This window comes from Malania oleifera, chromosome 10, assembly GCF_029873635.1.
Source record: "Malania oleifera isolate guangnan ecotype guangnan chromosome 10, ASM2987363v1, whole genome shotgun sequence".
Taxonomy (NCBI): domain Eukaryota; kingdom Viridiplantae; phylum Streptophyta; class Magnoliopsida; order Santalales; family Ximeniaceae; genus Malania; species Malania oleifera.
The window spans coordinates 84,173,441-84,189,949 of NC_080426.1; the positions used below are offsets into that span (position 1 = coordinate 84,173,441).

At 35.8% G+C, this 16,509-nt stretch overlaps 1 protein-coding gene across 1 annotated transcript in view; it reads right to left on the reverse strand.

The window, feature by feature from the left end:
- Positions 1-2,518: 2,518 nt before the first annotated feature.
- LOC131166757 (uncharacterized) overlaps positions 2,519-16,509 on the reverse strand; it is a 29,455-nt gene continuing 15,464 nt past the window's right edge. Inside the window, exon 4 of the mRNA XM_058125328.1 lies at positions 2,519-2,824. Coding sequence (XP_057981311.1) covers positions 2,519-2,824 — 306 coding nt within the window. The remainder of the gene's footprint in view (positions 2,825-16,509) is intronic.

Below are 16,509 nucleotides of genomic sequence, written 5' to 3' on the forward strand. Positions count from 1 at the left end.
GCAATTTCTTTCTTCATACTACTTTACCAAAAAGACTCGCGTAGATCTCTATACATCTTCGTACTGCTAGGATGAACTGTGTACAAAGATCTATAAGCCTCCTCTAGGATGATCTTCCTAATGTCAGCATCGGCAGGAGCACATAATCTGGAATGGAATTGCAACGCTCCGTCATCTGTAATACAAAGTTCTTCCCCCTGACCATTCTGCACTCTGATTAGTACCTCTATTAATTCCGAATCGTCTTTCTGAACAGCTTTAATCCTTTCCTGCAGAGTAGGCTGCACCACTAGATTGAAAATACATGCTTGAGGACCACTCTCAACCAACTCTATGTAAAGTATCTCCAGATCCATAATGATCGGATACTGGATCTCCATAGCTACCAATACTGATCCCACAGACTTCCTGCTCAAAGCATCAGCTACCATGTTCACCTTCCTTGGGTGGTAACTGATACTGCAGTCAAAATATTTAATAAGCTCCAACCACCTTCTCTACCTCATATTCAGTTCCTTCTAAGTGAAAAAGTACTTAAAAATCTTGTGGTCGAAGAAGATTTCATACCGTTCACCATACAGGTAATGCTTCCAAATTTTCGATGCATATACTACTGCAATTCAAGATCATGGGTAGGGTAGTTCTTTTCATACTCTTTAAATTTCCTAGAAGCATACGCTACCACCCTACTATGCTGTATCAGTACATAACCAAGTCCCTTCAAGGACGTATCACTGTAGATAACATAATCCTCACCCCCTGACGGTATAATCAACACTGGTGCTTTGGCAAGTCTTTACTTCAATTCCTGAAAACTCTGCTCATAACTGTCGTCCCACTCAAACTTGACATTCTTCCTAGTTAGTTATGTCAGAGGCCCTGATAACACTGAGAATCCTTTAACGAAATGACGGTAATACCCAACTAACCCCAGGAAACTCCTAATCTCCTAGACGTTCCTCGATCTAGCCTGATTCACTACCGCCTTAATTTTACTAGGATCCACAGAAATACAATCTCTTGAAATGACATGCCCAAAAAACACAACCTTCTTAAGCCAAAGTTCACATTTACTGAACTTAGCATACAACTTCTTTTCCTTAAGCATCTATAGAACCTGCCTCAAATGCGTTTCATGCTCCTCATAGTTCCTCGAATATACCAATACATCATCAATAAAAACAACAACAAACTGGTCTAAATATTGGTGAAAAACTCTATTCATCAGATCCATAAATACAGCAGGAGCATTCGTCAGACCAAAAGGCATAATGAGGAATTCATAATGCCCATATCTGGTCCTGAAGGCTGTCTTCGATGCATCATCTGCTTTCACTTTCAGCTGATGATAGCCTGATCTAAGGTCAATCTTAAAATACACCCGTGTACCCTGGAGCTGGTCAAATAAATCATCTATACGGGGTAGAGGATTCTTGTTCTTGATTGTCACTTTATTAATCTCCCTATAATCTATACACATCCTCATAGTTCCATCTTTCTTTTTCACAAATAGAATTGGAGCTCTCCAAGGAGATACACTAGGTCGTATAAAACCCTTATCAAGAAAATCTTGCAACTAATTCTTTAATTCTGCCAACTCTGTAGGTGCCATTCAATAAGGTGCTTTAGAAATCGGCGCTGTACCTGGAAGCAGATCAATAGAAAAATCTATCTCTCGATCAGGTGGCAAGTCTGGTAACTCATTTGGAAAAACATCCGTAAACTCCTTTACTACTAGCGTACTAGCGAGTTTCAATTCATTCCCTGAGATTTCCTTCACAAAGGCTATGAATCCCTGACAACCACTCAGTAATAGTCTTCTCGCCTGAATAACTGAAGCTAACTGAGGTGGGGATTGCACTCGTGACCCTACAAACCTGAATTCCGCTCTTCCGGGAGGTTTGAATAGAACTTCTCGTGAATGGCAATCTATATTGGAAAAATTAGCTGCTAGCCAATCCATACCAAATATTATATCAAACCCATGCATGTCCAGCACTATTAAATCAGTAGACAAAATTTTTCCCTGAATATCAACTGAACAACCCCGGAGCACCCTATTACACCTCACTGCTGACCCGATCAGTGTAGACACCAACAGTTCAGTGTCTAACAACTGTGTTTCTACCCCATATACTCTAGTGCACTCTAGAGACACAAACGAGTGTATGGCTCCTGAATCAAATAATACAATAACTTTAAAGGAAAGCATGCTAACCATACCTATCACCATGTCGCTAGCTATCTCACCATCACCCGGCGTCAAAGCAAAAACTCTGGTTGGAGTCATATTTCTCTGCTGGTCTCCACGTGGCGCTTGATAGCCTCCCCGATACGATCTAGGAGTAGGAGTGATATTTGGTGGTAAAGGACAGTCTCGGACCAGATGTCCTTATCTACCACAACGATAGCAGATAGCTCGTCCCATCCGACACTCTCCCCAGTGCCTCCTCCCATAAGTCTAACAGACAAGAGGATTCTGCACTGTCTAAACCTCACGATCCCTAGTTTCCTATCTTCACCCTCTACCATAGTTTCCTCTCCTCCACTGACCCTGCCTATGACCCTGCCGGTAGTCTGAAGATGCAGATCTTTTCTTCTGTCCCTGTTCCTCTGCATTCATACGCTTACCAACCTCTGGCAAGGCTCCTCTATCGACTAACTCAGCAAAATCTTGAATCTTTAGTACCACCACATGCTTGTATATGCCTCTCCTCAATCCTCTTTCAAACTGTCTCGCCTTCTTTATCTCATCAACAATATACGAAGCAAAGCGAAAGAGCTCTATAAACCGCGCCGCATATTGCTGGACCGACAATTGTCCCTGCTTCAGACTCAGAAACTCTTCCACTTTAGCTTCCCTGATAGTAGCTAGAAAATATCTGTCAAAGAATAATTCTTTAAATAGGTCCCAAGTCATCGCTATCGACGTCGTCCTCTATTGCTCTAGAAGTCTCACAGTAGTCCACTACCTCTCGGCCTCCCCTATCAGTTTATAGGTGGCGAAGAGAACTCTTTGTTCCTCCGTACACTGTAATACAACCAGGACTTTCTCGATCTCATGCATCCAATTCTAGGCAATTGGAGGATCAACCCCTCCTAAAAAATCCGAAGAATTCATCTTAGTAAAGTTCTCTATCGTGCACTCATGACCTGTAGACAGACCTCCTTGCTCTCTAGAGCTCCTAGTGATCTTAGCCATAACCTTCTGAGCCACACTGCGTAGTACTGCATTAGAATCAATCCTGCCTGCACTCAAGGGCCCTGCTCCATCACTGCCACTCGCATGGGCACTACCTCCTCTTGGATCCATCTTGAAAAACAATAAACATAACTTAGGAACCCTATACTTATAATTTACACACCTAACATAGTTCCTTATCTTAACTTCCTCAACTCATTCCTAACTCCAGTCCTACATTCTAGGAACACAACCCGACAATAGTTTACTATGGTTTTCCCGAAAGCATCACCCTAGGAAAAAAATAGAAACCACCACGAAAGTCCTACTTCTAGACTGTAGAACAAAACCTTAAATCATTTTCCTGTACTCTGGTATCATTTTCGCTGCACTCTAAAGTCTATAGAACCTAGCAACCTAGGTTCTGATACCAAAAGGTAAAGACCTGCTTATTTTACCATTTTTTTTCCATGATAATAAAAATCGATATAATAAACCTAGCCGATCATACCCAACTTGAACCTATGGGTACCAGGGATACATCAGAAATACAACACGGAAGCCTAAGCAGCATGAAACATAAAATCATATACATCTCATATTACCATTCAACACAATACCAGAGTTTACTACAACCATCATATAGATACACACATCTCAAAAGTATCCAAAATAGTCCTAGGGTCGCCACCCAAAATCCGTCTAACCCTAACAAGTACTTACCCTTCAGATAGGGTAGGACCAACGAACTCTAGCACTGTAGAGCTTTATTCGCTCTCCTATCTAGGGCTCCTGAAATGTTCATATAATTTGGGGTGAGACACCTCTCAGTAAGGGAAGATAAACTAATACTAGTGTGTGGCAACATAAGTATTTCTGTGTTATACATATAACTGTATATAAACATATTTTGTGAAACTATATGTATCATATTTGGGAAAAACATGTATACAATCATATCATAATAGAACATACTGGATTTCCATAAACATTATTCATCTCATATAATAATAATAATACAAAAACAATCCTGGAAGGTTAGCTGGCTGGTGTCATGTCTTACCCCCACATGATTGGGTTGTGTGGCCTGAAGGCAGGACATAACAATGGCTGGCCGACCACTGCCAAGTCAAAAGCAAAAGTCTGTAAGTACGATGGGTCTGCTAGACCTGATTTGTACACTAGGGGTACCAACACTACAATAAACCACATCGACTATCCATCCTCCCGTTGCCCTGTACGATAGTGGTGACACTATCATTATAGTGATCATGATCACATAGCTACGATACCATGCTCGTGTAAGCCTAAACCAAGCCAACCAGGTTTTGATAACATATAACATATTTCAAATTATGATACATTGCTATTCCATAATAATAATTGTCAAATCAATATCATCATATCACATTTCATAGCATAATATGAAAATCTTCAGCCCTTACGCCAATATTTCGTATTTTATTATCACGGCTCGTACGCCGTATCACATATTAGATAAAATCCTCGGCCTATACGCCAACATATCATAGAAAAGGCTCAGCATGTAAGCCGGCATATCATATAAGAAAACCCTCGCCCCGTACACCGATATATTAATATAAAAACTCTCGACCCGTACGCTGATATATCATATAAAACTCTTGGCCCATACGCCGGTATATCATATAAAACTTTATATCATTTAACATTTTCCCAGAAAACAATAAATCATAATAAATTATAATCATGCCACACAAAATGGGTATTACACATATTTAAAACATATCATCATTTACAGCAGTATTTCCCTAAACATGATGCTAATAAATATTTATTTTCCTAAAATTAAATGCTGTAAGATTATACATATATTTTCATAAAAACAATTAGCTTAGTTTATTCCCTTACCTGATTCCTAAAAAGCTCTTAAAGTATATCAATCCTGCACCCGTAAGGTTTCCTGTTCAACACCCTAAAATCAACATCTCCTAGAAGAAAACTTCAGTATTTCTTCAACTACTACATTTTCTACAACTGCAAAAAAAGTCAAATACTGAATATAAAGCCTTACCCCGAATCTGGGATGGAATTCAAGCTAACCCCACCAACGATCCACTCCAGCAGATTTGAAGAGAACTCTCCCAAGAGTGTCGTGGTGGCCTTAGATCATCGAACCAACGAAAATTTGGACCAGAAACTTAAAGGGAAGGAGTGGAAATTGAAGAGGAGAGAGAGAGAATTTGTTTTGGGTTAAAAATCTGCACTGAAATCTGGATTAGGACTATTTATACACTGGTCTTCGTTGACGAGGTCATAAAGGAAGTTCGTCGACGAACGTTTATTCTCGTCGACGAAATTCAAAGATGGGAAAATAGCCTCTTGGTATTTTCTCGTCGACAAGACACGTCCCCGACGATGAGCCCCTCATGTGTACTCATCGATGAACTCCCTGTGTTCATTGACGAGGTCCTATTAAGTATTTCAAATACAATTTCCTTTTCTCGTTCTTTCATTATTTAAATACCATAATTCCCTAGGTCACTACAACAGCGACTTAAAGGTTGCTAATTTGTGCTTGATGGCACATGATGATGAGGTATCGTCTTTTTGCTCTTTATCTTCATATTATTCTTCTGATGATTGTGAATATAATAGCATGCCTACTTTTAGAGAATTTCAATTTGAATATATTCGTGTCTCTAAACTGTTGAATAGAATGACAAAAGAAAATGATGACTTGGAAAAGAAATACAAAAATTGGTCAAAATTGTTTGGAATTACAAAAACCTCTCATGCTTTGATTTTGAAAGAAAAAGATTTGACTATTGCTAAGCTTGAGAGAAAATTGGAGGATAGCTCCAATTTTTTTTTTAAATTCCCTGAGGGCCGACGTAATTTTGAAAAACTACTTGGAACCCAAAGAAATCCTTTTAGTAAAGAGGATCTTGGTTTTAATGACGTTGAGAATGTTAGACGACCTAATTTTTTCTTGGGAAATTTCACTCGTGAATCAAAATCTCAAATCCAACCTAAAGATCTTAAGTTTAGAATGAAATGTTTTAAATGCAAACAAATCCATCACATTCAATTTGATTGCCCACTTAGAAATAGACGTGTAAAAATTAGAAAGGTGTGGGTAGTTAAGGGTGATTCAGTCACTAACCCCCATGGACCCAATAGAATTTGGGGACCAGCGTCAGTTATTTAGTCTATCTTGCAGGTGTATTTGAGATCGTCCTCCTCCAAGGACAGGTGGTACTTGGATAGCGGGTGCTCACGGTACATGACCGACGATAAAGCAAAATTCGCTTCAATCACTCCCAAGGATGGAGGGTACATGACGTTTGGCAACAATGCAAAGGGAAGAATCATTGGTGTAGGTAAGGTCGGTAAGGATCCTTCTCTAATTATTGATAATGTTCTATTAGTTGATGGCTTGAAGCATAATTTGTTGAGCATTAGTCAACTGTGTGATAAAGGATATAAGGTTTCATTTGAAAATGACAAATGCATAGTTGAAAATAAATTAGATCATAAAATTCTTTTCACTATAGATTGACATGAAAATGTATATACTACTACTTTTGACAATTTAGCTTCACAACAAGTAACTTGTTTTTCTGCAATAAATGAAGCTTGTTGGTTATGGCATAAGCGACTAGGACTCGGACACACTAGCATGGTTTATTGTCAAAACTAGTAAGAAAAGATCTAGCAAAAGGCTTACCTAAAACACCATTTGTGAAAGATAAAATCTGTGATGCATGTCAAACGGGTAAACAAAAAAAAAATATAGCTTTAAGAAAAAGAAATTTATATGTATCACTAGACCACTTGAAATGCTTCATTTGGATTTGTTTGGTCCTAATTTTGTGCAAAGTCTTGGTGGTAAATCATATGTTTTTTTCATTGTTGATGACTTTTCTAGGTTCACATGGGTGCTATTTCTCTCACATAAAAATGAATCATGTGAACAGTTTACTAAGCTTTGCAGGAGAATTCAAAATGAAAAAGGCTATAAGATAACTCCCATAAGAAGTGATAGAGGGACTAAATTTAAAAATGAAGGCATAGAAGATTATTGTGACTTACAAGGTATATCACACAATTTTTTTGCACCTAGGACCCCTCAACAAAATGGTGTGGTAGAAAGAAAGAATATGTTATTGTGTAGAACCATGTTGAATGAACATAAACTACCTAAATATTTTTGGGTTGAGGCCATAAATACTGCATGTCATGTCATGAATAGGGTGTTGATTAGGCCGTCACTTAATAAAACCTCTTATGAATTATGGAACAACCATAAACCTAATATTTCTTATTTTCATGTTTTTGGTTGTAAATGCTTTGTACTTAGGGATAATGAGCATTTAGGAAAATTTGATTCTAAATCTGATGAAGGCATTTTCTTAGGTTATGCTCTTAATAGTAAAACATATAGAGTTTTCAATAAAAGAACATTGACTGTCATTGAATATATCCATATTGTATTTGATGAATCTAATCCATTTTCTAAGAAAGATGATGAAGATGACATTGACATTAGAAAATGCTTAGAGAAGTTGTCTGTTGAAAACAATGCAAGTGAAAATTTAGAAACAAATGATAAATCATCTGAAGATAATGATGATGAAAATGAAGTTCAGGAGTTTCCTAGAGATTGGAAATTTATTAGAAATCATCCTCTAGATCAAATCATAGGTGAACCTTCCTGTGGTGTAGCCACAAGATTCTCCTTGAAAAACCTAGTGAGTCATTCCGCCTTTTTGTCCCAAGAAGAACCTAAAAATATTAAAGGAACTATAGGGGACGAGTCTTGGGTGATGTCCATGCAAGAAGAACTTAATCAATTTGAAAGAAGCAAAGTGTGGACCCTAGTTCCTAGGCCAAGTGATCATACAATTATTGGAACCAAATGGGTGTATAGAAATAAGAAAGATGAGAATGAGGTAGTAACTAGGAATAAGGCTAGACTAGTTGCCTAGGGTTATAATTAGGAAGAGGAAATTGATTGTGATGAAACCTATGCTCCTGTTGCTAGGATGGAATCTATTCATATGCTACTTGCTTATGCCGTTTTTAAAAATTCTAAATTGTTTCAAATGGATGTTAAAAACACTTTTCTTAATGGCTATATTAATGAAAAAGTGTATGTAGAACAACCACCTGATTTTTAAAATCATAAATGTCCAGATCATGTATACCGGTTGTCTAAAGCCTTGTATGGATTGAAGCAAGCTCCTAGAGCTTGGTATGAGAGGCTTAGTGGGTTTCTACTAGAAAATGGGTTTACACGTGGCAAGATTGACACTACAATTTTCATCAAATCCAAAAATTATGATATGCTTATCGTTCAAATTTATGTTGATGATATCATTTTTGGAGCCACTAATGATGAATTGTGTACTGAGTTTGTCAAATGCATGCAAAGTGAATTTGAAATGAGTAGGATGGGTGAACTTAATTTTTTTTTAGGGCTGCAAATTACACAAGTTAAATATGGAAATTTTATATGCCAATCTAAATATGTCAGGGACTTGCTAAAGAAATTTAATATGGAAGATAGTAAAATTGTTGGTACTCCTATGAGTTCTTCCATCAAACTTGATAAAGATAAGTAAAGAATCCTTGTTGATGTGAAATTGTATTGTGGCATGATTGGGAGTCTTTTATATCTTACAGCTAGTAGGCTTGATATTATGTTTAGTGTGTGCATGTGTGTTAAGTTTCAGGCCGCTCCTAAGGAATCTCATCTATTGGCAGTAAAATGAATCCTTAGGTATCTAGTTGGAACTATAGAGTTAGGATTATGGTATCCTAAGCATACGACCTTTGAGATTGTTAGTTATACTGATGCTGACTTTGCTGATAGTAAGGTTGATAAGAAGAGTACTAGCAGCACTTGTCACTATTTAAGACAATCTCTCATTTCTTGGTTCTCTAAGAAACAAAACTCAGTTGCTCTATCTATAGCTGAAGCAGAATATATCGCTGTTGGAAGTTGTTGTGCTCACACTCTTTATATGAAACAACAACTTATGCATTTTGAGTTGCACTACGATACAATACCGATTAAATGTGACAATACTAATGCAATCAACACTTCAAAGAATCCTATCTCACATTCACGAACTAAACACATTGAGATTAGACATCATTTCCTTCGTGATCATGTGCAGAAAGGGGATGTGGCACTTGAGTTTGTATGCACAAATAAACAATGGACTGACATTTTCACTAAGCCACTTCCAGAAGATAGGTTCATACAAATTAGACGTGAACTAGGTCTCATGCATAGTGGAGATGCTTCCTAGATATTTCATAGTTTGCTTAAACTTAGGGGGAGCTGTCTAATAAGTTCAAAGTCTAAAAATTAATATAACAGTTGGTATCTTTCATTGGCTTTGACTTTATAAAATTGGTTATGTTTTGCAATGCACAATTCTCATATCTATTGCATGATAATGATTCTATTTATATTTTATGTCTTGATCATACTAGAACTGTTTAAGTTGAGTAGTTGTGGATAAACTGTTAGATCTTAAAACTCAAAACATGTAATTTTTATACAGGAATTTTTGGGAAATGTCTTATTTTCAAATGACATGCTATTGAAATTTTTAAAATTCCCAAACTTCTCTTGTGTACTAATGTTCTATACCCAATGCCTAAGGCTATTAATTTCATAGCCCTTTTACCTATTGCCAAAAGGGGGAGATGCATAAGAGAGGGTAAAAATTGAGTTGAATTGAACTTAAATGAAAAATTATTTGCATTGATAAATTTTTACATTATGCATATTGTTAGGGGGAGCCTTCTAAGACTATACCCATTTTTTGCACGATGTATTTGTTATCATAAAAAAGGGGGAGAATGTTGACCTTATAGGTCGCACTCGGTTTCAATAATGACAAATACTCTAGTATTTGATGGCTATCAAGTGTATGTGCAGGCTTTTATTAGCATATCAAGAAATGACACTTGAAGCAAAACATGAAGACCTTGAAGACTACTTTCATGATTGTAATTCATTTTAATTCAATAAGGGTCTGTAATAGTAATTAGGAGAAAAGGTCTGTAATAATTATCTGCATATCATGCATATATGATATATGGTAAGCTCAGTAAGAACTTAGTGAGACCTTATGACTCAACACTTGTGCACAAATAAGTCCCCATTCACATTCACAATCAGGGGATCAACTTGAAATGAAATTGAATAGAATAGGCAATATTTGTAAGAGATCGGGCGACTGAACCCCAGGTGTTCAAAACACCTCGGGCGCCCGAACTACTGGGAAGTCAGCGGTTTGACCTGCATTCAGGCTACCAAATCAGAAGTAAACCTACCATCCACAGGCAACCGAACCCCTAAAAGGGATCTTTTCACTAACTCGGGCCACCAAAGATTTTAGTTCAAAATAGGCCCTGGGCGACCGAACACTTGAGTTCAATTAACCAAACTTAGCTTCGGGCACCCGAACCTCTAACACAAAGTTTCTAACTTTTGTTCAGCCACCTGAACCTAGACTCGGGCTACCAAACCTTTTAAAATGCCTTTTAGAGTTGAGTCTATTCGGGCTACCGAACCATAGTTCAGCCACCCGAATCATCTCGGGTTACTTAATATTTTACCATGTTTAAAAGGGTTAAACATGGTTAATTTTTCCAAATTGATTTAAAACAAATCTAATAATGTCCTACATGTCCTAAACGGTCATAATTAGGCATTTTTCTATATATATGAGCTCATTTGTGAGGATTAGAAAGAGATTAGTAAAAATCATTAGGAAAAATCCTCTCTATTTCCCCATTTTACTTCAAAACACTCTTAAATCTTCATTCTCTTGATATATCTTAACTTTGTGTGAGTTTATTGATTAGTATAGATTGCTTATACTTCCATTTGCTTGGCTTGATTGTTTGATATTATTTTGGGGAGTTTAGCCAAGTTTATTCCACAGATTTGAATATATTAAATCTTGTGTTGGGATAAACTCATAGGCTTGAGGATTTTGTATTATCATTGCAAGATTCTTATAGCTTGATTTTGTTGTGCAAAATATTTTTTACAAGCTACAATATTTTCAAACTACTCTTGTGCTCATTTCATTAAAGGAAATCTTTTGAGATAGTTTGATTATCTGATTAGCATCTTTGAAACCTTGATTTGTTTTTGAGATTTGATATAACTTGTTTCAAAGATATTGTTTGTTTAGAACACTTTTGAACATTATAGTGATCACATCTTGTTGAGTGTTGTTTGCACAAATATTCACATCACTGAGCTTATATATTTTATACTGTTGATGTGCATGTGATTGATTACATTTGGTACATATATGCTTTACTAAGAAGCATAATCACTGTACCGGTTATATTGTGAAAATACTGTTGTATTCCAAGCGTGGCTTAAGGGGGCGGTAATCTAGTTCGGTAAAGATTGGTTGTAAAGGTTGATGTTAGTCCTGTGCTAATTGACTTGGTTGTTTAGGTGCTGCTCCACCTGTTAAGTAAGCTTTATATTGGTAATCCTTGTACTTGTTAGTCAAGGCGGGGACGTAGGTACTTTGCCGAATCTCGATAACATTTCTGGGTGTCATCTTTTATTTACCGCTTTCTGGTGCATACTTGGTTAATTTTATTGTACAATTTAATTTCCCCTGCATATTTAAATTGATTTAATTTATCTGCATTAGATTGACCATAAGGTTGTGTAATACTGTTGTTAGGAGATTAACTTAGGACATTAGTTTTTGAAAATACCAATTCACCCCCCTCTTGGGTTCACGGTAAAGCTAACATAAGGTCACCAATTATAATGAGATTTTGAATTACAATAGAGAAATCCTCTCAAGGTAAGATTAACAATTTTGAAGCACAAAACTAACTCTTAGGGAATATTCGAAAGATTGACATAAGAGTTTGTAGAGTTCTCTTAAGATGAGTAAGTTTGATTACAAGAGTTATTTAAGAGAGACAAGAGAGTCTGACACTTGATAAAACAATATAGAAATGCTCTCTTATACTTTTTGGGCTTAATAGGGCATATTTATAGAGTTTGGAACAAATTAGTTATTTTATATTAATTAGAATAATTTTTTGGCTTAGAATGGTCAACTTCTCTCAAACTTGGTTAACCAAGAACTAGTTGTTAGAGTACAAAATTAATAGTTAGAGCCTTTGAAAAATTGAATCGATCAATTGTTCACTTGGATTGGTTGACCGTTCGAGCTTTCTGTCTAGGATGGTTGACCTGCCACCATGGGATGGTTGACCACCTAGGACCACCATTGTAGCAACCCAAAATTGTAACACCCCAACCTGAATCTGTCAGGGAACATTGCGTCTTTCCTCCTCCACGTGGACCATACAACAGGGGGCGATCCTTATCAGACTAATGATTGACCTCATAGACCAACACATGTCCTTTTTAGTGTGTTTTGTCCTCACTCATACACTTCCTAAGAAAACTTCCCTGAAGGTCACCCATCTCAAGATTACTCCAATCCAAGCACGCTTAACCGTGGAGTTTTTGTGGGAAGACTTTCGAAAAGAAAGATACACCTTATTGATATGGATAGTAACATCAAATCTTTTTTAAGCCTTTCTTCCATAGGATATCACAAAAATAGTTTCCTATTTTGTTAGCAATTTTTAATTTTTAGTCCTTAAGTAGCATGACTTGAATATTCTTACAGTATACAATATAAAACACATCACATTCATAAGAGAAATTTGAGTAATTAAGAAATAACAACTTCAAATTCTATCAACTTTTCAATTCTTAATGGCTTGAATATGTTGAATTACTACCTTAAACACAAAAGTCGTTAGTCCAAAATAGTTTGTTATCATTAAAATTAGATTAATGAAACCTTAGGCTTAATAACTATGTTCAATATAGTTTAAAAATCACCCCCAGGGTGTGGTTCAGGTGGTAGTGCGGGCTGCGGGAGTGCCTCTCACGAGGTCAGGTGTTCAAACCCTCCCGGACTCGTTTCCGCCCCTGGACTCCTGAATTTACCCTCCCTTTGGAGTTGTAGGGTCAACTTCAAGGGGCGCAGGATTAGTCACATGAATTGTAAAACGGATGCGTGGATACCCGGTGCATAATCCAAAAAAAAAAAAATAGTTTAAAAATCAGCTCGAATAGACAGATTGACTAAATTGTGGCTTGTTTCTAGGTCTGATTGAATACTATATTTAGTAACATAACAACTTAAATTAAAATCAAGAAAAATTAGTAAATTTTCTTGAACAAAAGTCAATCAATTAATATAAATTTGAATTTTTAAAATCAATTTAGTATTCATATTTTACACATGGAATAATTGAATTCAATTTAATAATTTTAATTTATTAAGTATGATTTGAAATTTTATTTTATTTTATTTTTTTTTTACACCTTGTTTGATAGGTTACTAAAATTTAGAAATATTAAACTATGTTTTGTTTGTATGTTCAGTTATTAAATTTTTACAAGAATTACATCTAACATACATTTTGTATTGTTATAATTGCTAGGTATTTTTTTTATGATTTATTAGTACATTTTATCTTTTTTCATATATATATATTTCTTAGAACTTTGAAATAGTTATAGAATTTTTTTAGTTATGCTAATGTTAATTAGTTGAACGAAAGTTGTTGAACTAACTAGACCGATCAATTCGAAAATTGGTTAGGTTTTCAATTCATTTAGTCAGTTTTCAAGAGATTATGTTAACCAATTTTCTCAATTTAATTTATTGAATTGTCGTTGTTTTAAAATATCACTTTATTATGGGTAAAATTTATATGTACTTAACGGTTGACTAGCGGTTAACTAAAGTGAATAAAACTAAATCTTTCGAGGTTTTGATAATTTTCAAAAACTCTAAGGGTGGATATTCATATTCAAAGAACTAAATATTGTTACTGAATTCCAACAGCAAAAGAGCACACCTCCGTAAGTGTTGTGATATGGATCGAATAATGAAGATGCACAGCCAAATAAATAACAAGTAAATAGCACACAACTAGAACAAGAACAACACAAAAATTTACGTGGTTCGGCAAAGCCTACGTCCACGGAAGTAATGACACACAAATTTTACTATGGAAATCACAATATACACAATACACTTCTCAAAACAATCACTCTCTCTTCAATATATGTCCAAAATAACATATATATAAGTTCCTTGGAGGTTTAACTCTGTTTACCCAACCACCTAACGTTCAAAAATTCAAAATTCAGAAAAACTGCTCGCAGCCCAGGCGCCTTTTGTCGACGAGTACAAGGCTTCATCGACGATCCATAGAAGACAGTTCGTCGACAAGAACAGGCTTTCATCAATGAATCCAAAACTCTGAAATTTCCTGCTTTCGGTACTTTCTTGTCGACGATTTCAGAACCTTCGTCGATGACTCATTGCTGTCCACTCATCAACGAATACAAAGCTTTCGTCGACAAGCTCTGCTGTGCTGTCCATTCATATTTTTTCCTCTACTTTCTTTGCTTATAAAAACCAAGTATAGAGCCACAAACAACATTAAGCTTGGAGCATCCTCACCATTCCCAAAGTCAACAAAAGAAATATTTAAAAGCTCCTCCTGTCCTACATCAACTCTGTAAATCCAGATTTCACCTAAAACACCGAATAATCTATTCCACAAACCCCAAGAAAATAAAGATTGTAGAAAGAAGTGGGGAGCATTCTTCGATCTACTCATACACCAAAGCACATATTTAGAGACAGAACTAAGAAGGCATCTATCTTCCTCAGCAGCAGATTGTTGGCTTTCAATTTATTAAGGTCCACCAAGCGGATGCCTTTGTCTTAGAGGGGACTTCAGCATTATACATCTCTGAAGAGGAAAAAGCACATAAGCTTTAACCAGATGATAAAAAGGGCTTGCATCAATAATCTCCCTAAGAATCCAATACCCACCGTCTTCTATCACTCCTACTAGAGATATGACCACCCTCTAGTACTACGAGTAGAAGAAGAAAGTTACCCCCAGGGTGTGGTTCAGGTGGTAGTGCGGGCTGCGGGAGTGCCTCTCACGAAGTCAGATGTTCAAATCCTCCCGGATTCATTTTCGTCTATGAATTCCTGAATTTACCTCCTTTTGGAGTTGTGGGGTCAGTTTCAAGGGGCGCGGGATTAGTTACGTGGATCGTAAAATGGATACGTGGAAACCCGATGCGTAATCCAAAAAAGTAAAAGAAGAAAGTGAAAAGCATGATGATCCATTTGTGTATTCTTAAATAAAAAAGTAATAGACGCCGCTTAACTTAACCAGCGTGTTTATCTTATGCAAGATCTCTCTTCCTTTCATGCTTGTGATTTGGTTATATAAAATTTCTAAATAATTTTTGGCTAAAAATTGACAGTTGTTTATCCAAATAAATTTGAATGAAAGATTTGCAGTTTGTGTTTAATTTTTAGATCACTTAAATAATTGTTTTAAAAATCAATTTCAATATCAAAGCTAATCAAATTGCTATATTTTTTTATGATCCCAATTTACTTATGGTATTGAGATTGTTTTTCAAATAAATTTGAACTTGTCATTTAGGCTCTAAATTTTCAAATTGATTGATTTACTTTAAGTTTAACATTTGCTATAGAACTTGTTCCGATTGAAAATTATTTTTGAATTTTAGAGTGACCATTTTAGTTGATTTGATTTTGAGATTGAAAATATAGTTTCAAAATTATTATTATTATTATTTAAAAAAAAATAGTTTGGTGTACAAAACTTTTATGTATGCGCGGGGGAGGGGGGTCGAGGAAAAGGGTGGCCCACAGTGGATCTATAGACATGCCCTTACTTTATTTTTTCGTAAAAGAATATTTTTATGCCTTAAATTTGTAAACTATAGGTCACACGATAGCTTTATCATCCCTCCAAGGTTAAAACTAATTTAATTTAATTTAAACTAAAAAAGGACCCAATTCAATATCTTGATACAACCCAAATATGGCTTAGTTTAGTATCCTAATTTTACAAAGCCGCTGGACCCAACCCAACAACAAGTCTATAGATTTGGACCGTCCGATCTAGACCAAGGGTTATTTTAATGTATCACATTCCAGTTACAAACAATTGTTTTACTTGAAGTATTGTTGATAAAATGAAGCTTATATTAGTAAATCATTAGTCAACCGTTAAGTCTGTGAAAATAACTAAATTTTTATTTTTAATAAAATAATTTTTTTAACCCTTTCAATCAATTATGATAGGAGAATGACATTAATTTAATAAATTAAATTAAAAAAAAAAGTTAATCAAGCATAATGTATTAAAAATCGAATAAGCAAATTGAAAATCCAATCAGTTCTTAGGTTTAT